We start from the raw sequence: 9,536 nt of genomic DNA on the forward strand, positions 1-9,536 counted from the left end.
TTGTGGCGATCGGACGTGTCGACTCTCCGAATTGCGAAGTTTGTGCGCGCGGGAGTGCGAATTGTGCAGAAGGCCACCCTAAGGCTCAAAAGGTCCTATAGGAATCCCTTTTGGGTTCCTCATGTTGGTTTCATCCTTCTAAGTGTTAGAAGTCGTTACCACACACGCGAAACCACAAAAAAGTACAGAAGCGGGTTGAATTTCTAGAACAAGGCGGGTCCCATTTCTAAGGTTCTAAGGTAGTCGAAGGGAGATCCCTAAGGCTAGATCCTAAACTCTAAGCGGAAGACTAGACCCACAAAAAATGAGGTCAGCACAGTGACGTCAAAGGCACCTAGCAATGGAGCTCCAGTCGCGGAACACTCTCTCCCCCTTCCATAGCGGCGTTCAATTTGTTGTGGTCCCTAACCAGCGAAATGCTCAAAACACCACTTCTCCTTTTTCACAATGTAAAAGCTGCAAAAAGTGTGGTCTCAAATGGGCAATAATTGGGGTCGGCAAGATACGGAGAACAATTCATCATCAATATTGACCATTAGGATCTTGCTCATGAATTGCCTTAAAATTTGGTTAATAACTTGGTGTATCAGATAATTCAAATGACGATATTAGTCATGGATATAAACCATAATATGGTTTGAGTAAGAATTTTCCCCTAATCAAAGATGAATTCTGTGCCAATCACTCTCATGATCAATATTAAGAAGAAAAATCTGTGGTTATAGTAATCGTATTTAATGTCATGTGATGGGGGCACTGGAAATCTATATATCATATTATGATTTTGATGATAGCTCTAACATGAATCCACATCTGTCATGAGACATTATTCTTAAGAGTAAGAAGGGCAGATGTCACATTAACATTTGACTTCTCTGACAATGCCTTTCATATTAACTCATCAGGCTAACACTTTAATTAAAGAGCTTTTCTAGTTTCATGCGATAGTGCAATAAATTTGGTAGGTGGGCCCTAATGACCAAGTCATTAGCACGACAAATATCCTTTATTGCAAGTTATTTTTCAAGAATCTTGTTTTTTGCCAGGTCATAAAATTCTTCTGATATAGGAGAAACAACAGGAAGCATGGAGCAAGTTTTAGAGGTTGGGTGTATGTCTTGCGAAATTAAAATAATAAAGAAATTTGACTTATGTTGTCTGATGTTGTCTGCCACAAATTCTTGAGGATATAACACTTGCATTGTTGGCGTTTTCATTCTTTTAGGAGTTTGCTTCTTTTTAGTAGAGGCAGAGGGGGTCAAGAAAAGGTCATAGTAGGCCTAGTAAGATCAATTTAATGAAATCATATTTATGTTTGAAACCCAAGTTTTTTTTATGACTAAAGGGTCTTATTCCAAGAAACATATTCATCAGTTTCTAAGGTATTGATCTCTAGTCGATCTTAGTGTAGATACTCTATGAACATGGCATGAAGGAATTCTCTAGGTCCTAATGTGGCTTCAAATATATAATTGGCATTTTGCCCGTTTTATCTTTTTAGATAAAATATATAGGATATGTTTCTATCCTGGAAAAAGCATTTGAATGGCTATACAGTATGAGTTCCCTGTCCTAAAGCAAAGATGATCTAGCACAATTTCAGCTACATCTATGGGTCCATCAGAATACCTATACAATTTAATTAGAACTAGTTATCTCTTTGTAATAAACATGTTGTCTTGTTGACTCGGGTAATATAATAAGATCATGTATGTGGCTCAATAATAAAAAAGATCAGAGTTCTTCTAGTGTTAATAGATTTAGATACTACATTCATGGTACTTATGTCATCAGGCCAAGTTGTATATTTTATCATTGCAATTAACGAATATGGATGTTGCTAGTTACCTTCTAATCCTGCTTGTAGAGGGGCAGATGAAGATACAGCTCACTATGGTCAGATAATTTTGGATTTTTTCATGTGTTTGGTCTTTATAACATGAATCTTTGGTCTCTGCATTTTAATAGTATCATGCGTTATTTTTATCAGTGACACTAGTCTGTCAGGTGCAAAAGTTTTATTGGGGTATTGATTGGCAGATTCTCTATTAGATGACACTTAAAGCATGTAGGCCCAATAATGGCATTTGATGTGACGACATTTTTAAGATGAGTATGTGTATGTCTTTGCTATCTGTATGTCAATCTAGCAGTAGATCTAGGTTGTGTAATAGTAGTGGTAGGTGTATTAAACTTGGGAGGCGCAGAATGCCTTCAGCATTTGAAGTATTTTAGTCTCCAGTGCTTTATGAAAGACATCCTGAGGTGAAGTATGCTGGTGGGATTCCACCATCATCTTGATATTAATATCAAGGTCATTGATATGCATTAGGGCTTTTTCCTTTAACCAATTAATCTCAAGATTTTTATAGGATGACAATTCTTAATAGACTATAACACTTGTCATAGTTTTCCATGGGAAGCATGTTTTGATAAGATGAAGAGAAATTTTTTTTTCAGCTTTTCCCTCATGGCATCTCAGTTACGAAGGATTTCATCACTATTTGAAATTGTATCGACTATAACCTCTTTCTAAAAATCCTTGAAGGAAGCTGCACTAGTCAGTTTAATAGAAGTTAAAGCAACTTTCTATACCCTTGCAAGTCCTAACAATCCGCTAACATTGCTAACCAGTCCAGAAAATCATGTGGATCATGCTTTTCATTGAAAGTTGAACGCTATTACTTGATTCATCAGAAGGGATTATCTCTATCATGAACCTTTTGGCTATAAATACATGATTTTGGTGTGTTTGATTTTGCTTGGAGTTATATGGAGGATATCATGCCGCCTTTAGCAAAAATCTTCAGATTGTATTCTTATATTTCTCTGCTTTGGCATCTGATCAAAATCTATCCTAACCGTTTAATAATGGAAAATTCATAACTTTATAATACCCTCATCATGATAATCAAGTGAGTAAAGCTGTAAATGCTCAATATTTTTTGAATTTGACCATTCTAGGTGGTTCCTTCCCTTGATTCATGTAGAGTAATGCGTTTGTTTAAATTGTGTATTTGTTCATCTATGCTAGTTTCTCTTCACATGTATGTATTAATAATGTTTGTTAGTGCTGTGAGACCAGTTTTCAACGAATTCCTTCAGGGGAGCTTTCATTAATGATTCAGTACTAAATCATTAAACTCCTCTTTATATTGATATATGAAATGATGTAAATATTATACTTGAAATATCATATCATATTGCTACCATACTTCTAAAATTTAGTTTTAAAACGTCAGAGAAAAATAAGCATTCATAAAACAAATTACTTATTTTACAAGTTGTGTTTTCTTTTAGAATATTGATATGCAGCACTTACAAATCTACAAAAAATCATTTGGGTCCCATTTTCTAGGTATACCAATTAAACTTAGAAGAGTCGCCCTTGCCCAATTCTATTCGAGCATAACTTTTATTGGACCCCCTAATTAAGTGATGGTGTGGCATGAGTTTTGGCATAAGTTATTTGGTAGTGTAGTGTAGTATTTCTCCTTGTCATGTGCTTTCAGGCTGATTACGGTGGATAAGAAGCCATGATGATAAATATACATTGACAACAATTAAGAAGAATGAGTGCACATCCTATTTTGAGCATATATTCCAACTGGGTAATTTTTTTTGCTTCTATACTCTTAGGACATGCTATTTAGGTTCGATGAGATGTAAGGACATTGATATAAGACAAGCACAAGCATGAAGATCTGTGTACTTCGCAAATTGACTCGAGGAAAAAAGTTAGCCTACATTATTAGAGATGAATTCCTCATTTTAGAGCACCATCTAATCAACATTAGTGAAATAGTGGTGTGCTTCTTCTCAATGGATCATAGTTCATGATATCAAATTTTGATGGAGTTGTGATTTCATATACCCTAATCAGGATTCATGGGTTATGAGGAGGGATTTAGGGTTCAGATGAAGGAACTAGAATTAGGTTTTATTAAATGTCATCAAATGCATGCATTGAGTAACTTCCCCTTCTCTTTTGGCGTCTCTCTTTTCGTATGATATGCTGATGGGCAGCAGAAGAATAGCAGCTTGGTAATACATGCCTGGGGTTGGATAACTTTCAGATATGCTTGGGGATTAAAGCTACTGCAATTTAGAGAATGTGAGTAAGAGAGTTGCTGGGTTTGAATAAATAGGGGGTCACTGATAGAACATGAGAGTGAGAATATTGGGGGGTATTGACTGACCATGTTTTGAGGGAGAGTTTAAGAGAAAGATTAGTTGAATCTTAACCTAATCTAAAGCTCATAAGCTCCTTTTATTGAGTAGTCATTTTTATATCAAAGCAATTTCAATTAAAATCAAAATCATATAAATTTCAATTTAAGAAGATAAACATTAGAAAATGCAGAAAAAATGTAACATAAATACTAATTTTGATCTAGCCTAAAATGTGAGTGTCCGAATCCTAGTTGGATGGGTTTGATTTGGGAGACCCATACAGGCCCTTAGTCATATATACTCGTTTTTAGCTCATTAATTCAATCCTTGTGCCAGCTACGTAGTTCAATCCTTAGCAGTTGGTTCTTTTGCTATCGTGCATGACAACCTCTTTAATCACAAGTGTAATGTTATTGTCGGTAGGTTATTAGTTCTTTCAATCAAGTGTATTGCAATGTTTTAGAATGGTTCTGTTTTATAATGACATGTTCTTAATTACATATTTTTATTGGTTGGGCGACACAAGCTAATGTTTAATTTTATGGGGACGTTTGGCAGGACTTCCTTTTTGCTTTTTTTTTTTTTTTCGTTTCGTTTTTGTTATGCTTATCTTTTGAAATTAAATAAAAGTATATTTTGCATCTAAATTATATATTATATTTATTTTTCTTTTTACTGAATTGCCTAAGTTTATTTATATTTTGATTTGGGAGATGGTAGTGGTGCTGCAGTCGAAGGTGTTGGTGGACAAAATGGAGCTGCCTTAACTTTGATGCGGTGTAGGCTGGCGACTGGCTGGAGGCATGTGCGGGTTGTCTTAGAATTCCATTTAATTTTTTTTTTTAAAGAGATTGTTCATTAAAAAAATTAGGATCGAGTCATTCAAATTCTCTTTTAGTTCATCAAATGAAATGATGCAAACATTATAATTGAAATGTATATTAAAGTGCTAACACTCTTCTAAAATTTTGGCTTAGAACTTCATAAAAAAAAAAAAAATATTCTTAATGCAAATTAAATATTGGGCAAGTATTGTTCTCTCGTGGACTAGTGTTGTACTAGCCCAAAAATCTTAAAAAAGTTCACGTGGACCCCATTTTATAATTACACTGATGAACTTAAATATTGTGCAAGTTGTGATTTCAGAGACTCTTAATTTGGATTCTAAGGTTTCATGAGGACGTTCTTAGGGTTAAATAAATGAAACAGAAATAAGATTTGTGGACCTTTAGGATATGCCAATGAGATAGTGAGAGTCAAACCTTGCTGTACTTATGCATGGATTTCCTTCTCCTTTTTTGGCTTCTTTCTTGTAAATAAAGAGAACTCAATTTTCCTGTGTTATCTTAATGGTCGAGAGAGGATAAAAGCTTTATAATAGCATGCCTCGAGTTGGAGAGCCTTTTGTTGCGTGCAAGCTTTGGTGGATTGGAGTTTCTGGTTTTAAAAAAAATGAAAACTCTTAAAGTTGATTTTGGTGTTTTAAGAAATAACTTTATTTGTTTAAAAAATAAAGACAACAAAGTAATCAAGCACATTTTCTCCATATTAAAAAAAAAAAAAAAAACAAAAAAGCAGAAATAATACCAAACAAGCCTTCATTTTAATTGATATATATATGCTATTTTAGGCCCTGCCTTTGATGAATTATTTCTTAATGGAAAATATCAAAGTTTTCTTAGCGATGGCATTGTATTTAATATAATAAATTATCTAAACAGCCTTTTTTACAGGGCCCCGCTTAAGAAGGTTTATTGTACTGCCTCTTTGTTTTGCATTGTCTCATTTCTCCTGTCAGCTTTTGTTTTGCATAAATTAAAAAAAAATTATGGTTGGACCGCTGATTAATTTAGAGAAAATGTACGTGCTGATGAGCCCTGACCAACGATTTGTAGCTAGAACAAATTTGTGTATTAGATTCGGCTATGTTGTCTAGTCTGCCAAGACATCAACTTCTACGAACTTGGCCCCGTTTAACTTTAATGCTATGCTGCGAAACTGAGTATATGCCTGTTGTGTCCAGGTGTTCGCTTGAAATTGATATGTACATTATTTTATTACACTCAAATGTTTTCCAAGTGTACTTGTCCTTATTTAACTTTAGTTTTTTATGTTGGAAAATCTACCTTCTTGAAAATATTCATATTCATCTTCTCTAACACCGTTAACCTCACATTACACTGCCAGTCTGAAGTATTTGCGGTTGCATTTGCCATGCTCGCTGCTGGTGCAGTTATACTCACATTAAATGTGTTGCTCCTGGTAAGTACACTCTTATAGTATGCAAAATAGTTATTCCAGTTATAAAAATTTACAGATATACCACACCATTCATATGTTTTTACATATCTAACACCCAAATTATAATATTCACATTCATACCGCTCCAATCTTTAACATCACATTAAAAATATCATTTCCTAATATTTAGAAGTCAAATACACCTTTTTATGAATAGGTTTATAGACTAAATTGTTTTAAATTTAATTATCAAAATTTAGCTTAGATATGTAAATTCATAAGAATTCTGTGGTATGCATATAAATTTCCAAGAAAAAAAAGAAGAGTTTCTGAATGGTCATGTAATACATAACCAGGGCGGCCACATTATCTTCTTTCAAAGTCTCAGCATTCTCGGTTACTGCCTGTTTCCTTTGGACATCGGCGCTCTAATCTGCCTGCTAAAAGACAATGTCATCCTCAAAGTAATAGTTGTTTCTGTAACGTTGGCATGGAGCTCATGGGCTGCATATCCTTTCATGAGTGCTGCGGTTAATCCCAGAAGAAAAGCCCTCGCCTTATATCCTGTATTCCTGATGTATATATCTGTCGGTTTTCTGATAATTGCCATCGATTAAGCCTCTCAAGTCCCACACATCAGTATCTCACGTCAATTACAGGTTAACCAGACTATATTTTGCTTTGGAGCTCCCCCCATTAAGTCGGTTTGCTTGTTGTCTCAGAGGTAATTCAAATTTTAAAATGTTAAAGCTTGCTGGCTTTTATTTTTTTTTTGTGACGCACTACTATAATTTTTTATCTTACATTATTTTCTTAAAAGGTTTTTGTAAGTTTTTCTTCTGCAGTCCCAAACTGAATTTGAGTGTTTCCTGGAACGACTAACGATCTCTCAAATATATTTACTATTCAGCGATAATAAGTAGGGGCATTTACAGACATACCACCTCTTAATTCTATTTACTATTCTGCCATAGTAATTATGGGCATTTACATACATACAACCGAATTTCGAATTCTTATGTATTCAAATACCTAACATCAAATTTTTTTGTTTTTTTTACTGTTTGAATCCAAGATTGTCTTGTGAAGCACAATTATGAAATATAACTTAGTAGGGAGGGAGGGAATAAATAAAATTAGATTAGCTGGAATGGTTCATTAGCCATTTACTGTAAAAATGACTCTATTTATAGGCTCAGGGGTATAAAATATACAATTTCCTGCTTTCCCTTGCTCGAATAAGGGCGTCATAGAATATTTTGGTCATGAATAAATAAATAAATAAATAAATAAATAAATAAATAAATAAATAGATAAATAATAAAAGATCATTGGCTCAGTTTCCCCATTATTCGGTCGTTTTGGACCGGCGGCCCTAGAATTGACTAGGTTCATCTAGTCGATTTAATTGAGTCAGGGCAGACGATCAATTTGGATGGGAACTTTTGGTCGGCCTGGCTGAGGGCCTCAAGTCGGCTTGGCCGAGGGCCTGCAGTCGGTCTGGCTGAGGATCTTCGGCCGGCCTGGCAAGGTCAGTTGGTCGACTTGGCTGAGGGCTTTCGATTGGCCTGGTTGAGGACCTTCAGTCGTCCAAGCTGAAGACCTTCGGTCTGCTTGGCAAGGTCAATCAATCAACTCATGAGGGTCCCTGGGTCGTCAGACTTCGGTCGACCGGCTCCTTTGGTCTGATTTTTAGTCCTTGCCACTTAAGTGAGATTCTTGTCGGCAAGATGAGAGTAAGCTGTAGGATAGATGGAAATTTACTGTAATCCGACAAGTAGCCCCACCCATTTAATAAGAAAACAATTGGGGGGATTAGTGATGGTGCTGTGTTGGGCAATTGAGTAATCTTGTCGAGTCTTTTTCTCTAAGATGACTTTTGGTATTATTTTGGGGAGTCTAATAGACCCCTTTTGTTGGTTGGGTACGTCTTGATCTTTTTCCTGGGGGCTTACGTTTGACAGATTTTGTACACAATTTTAGGGAGGCCATAATTAGGCATTGGATCACGTGGGCTCACGTTGATATGACCTTTGACTTTTGGTTGATCATTTTTTATTATGTTTATTTTTCAAAATATAAGATTTCTTCGATATTCGTGCTGACGTATTTTGGGTCTTCTTTAGTTTGTTTCTTGAAAGTAATGTTACAATAAGAACAAGAGAATTTAATAGAAAAGGTAGATTCATTTTTGTCAAAATCAGTGCTTTAATAATTAAACAACATGTATTGTCTTGTTTGTGGCAGTCTATAAATAGGGCACAGGGTGTTTTAGTTATTCACATTTCTCAAGAGCTTGATAGTTCGGTCTACCGTTGTAGAGGGAGTTGCTATGGCGAGCAGTAAGAATTCTCTGTCAGACGATCTCATTGAGTATGTGCTATAGGAGGCCTTTTTGGAGGGAGTTGGCTTGAGGCCATAAAGAAACTTGCAGAAGCAAAGAGGCCGAAAGAAAAGGCTCAGCCTGAATGGATAAGACGAAAGAAGCAACTTGCCTCGAAGAAGAGATGAATGGTGGATAACGATGAAGTTGGTTCTTCTAATTCGTTGAGCCTCCAATATGAGGGAGGTAGGAAAGGTGGGCCACCCATTGGTGCGCCTATGCAGGCCAAGAGGCGGCCCGTGGTCTGCTGGTTGAATATTCGGTCGGAGGAGCGACTGAGTCTTTGAGCCCGGTGCCACCTCAGGGTGAAGCTGTTGGTGCTCCGCAAGGATAGGCTTTTGTTCCACCATTGGGGCTCGCGGGCAAGGTTGTATCGGCTGTTGTTCCGGAGTTGAACTTTCGGAGAGATTGGACAAGTGTCCCATTCAGCTCTAGTAAGAGTTTTACTTTTGATGGTTAGAATTGGACCAATACTTGCGTATGTGGAAGCGGTCTATTATTGTTAACTTTTTTTTTCTATGTTGACCCTTTGTTCATGCCAGCAGGTGAAACATTCGTGGGCATTGACTCGCCATTGGCTGGTGTCATTTTAGCTTTTGTCTCTGAGGCAGCTAGAGGAACTCTAGCTTAGTTGTAGGGTGGAGTGACTATTGTTCCTCCTACTAATCCTCAATGGTTATCAGAGACAAGGGCCGGGGGCTCGTAGCTGGAAGCGGAGGGGGAGGAGGCGGGGGGGGGG

At 36.4% G+C, this 9,536-nt stretch overlaps 1 protein-coding gene across 1 annotated transcript in view; it reads left to right on the plus strand.

The window, feature by feature from the left end:
* Positions 1 to 7,184, plus strand: part of LOC110035881 (protein YIPF6 homolog) — a 34,536-nt gene extending 27,352 nt beyond the window's left edge. The window contains exons 2-3 of the mRNA XM_020740195.1: positions 6,361 to 6,435; positions 6,771 to 7,184. Coding sequence (XP_020595854.1) covers positions 6,361 to 6,435; positions 6,771 to 7,031 — 336 coding nt within the window. The 3' untranslated portion in view covers positions 7,032 to 7,184. The remainder of the gene's footprint in view (positions 1 to 6,360; positions 6,436 to 6,770) is intronic.
* Positions 7,185 to 9,536: the final 2,352 nt, after the last annotated feature.

This window comes from Phalaenopsis equestris, unplaced genomic scaffold (genome assembly GCF_001263595.1).
Source record: "Phalaenopsis equestris unplaced genomic scaffold, ASM126359v1 Scaffold200557, whole genome shotgun sequence".
NCBI lineage: Eukaryota > Viridiplantae > Streptophyta > Magnoliopsida > Asparagales > Orchidaceae > Phalaenopsis > Phalaenopsis equestris.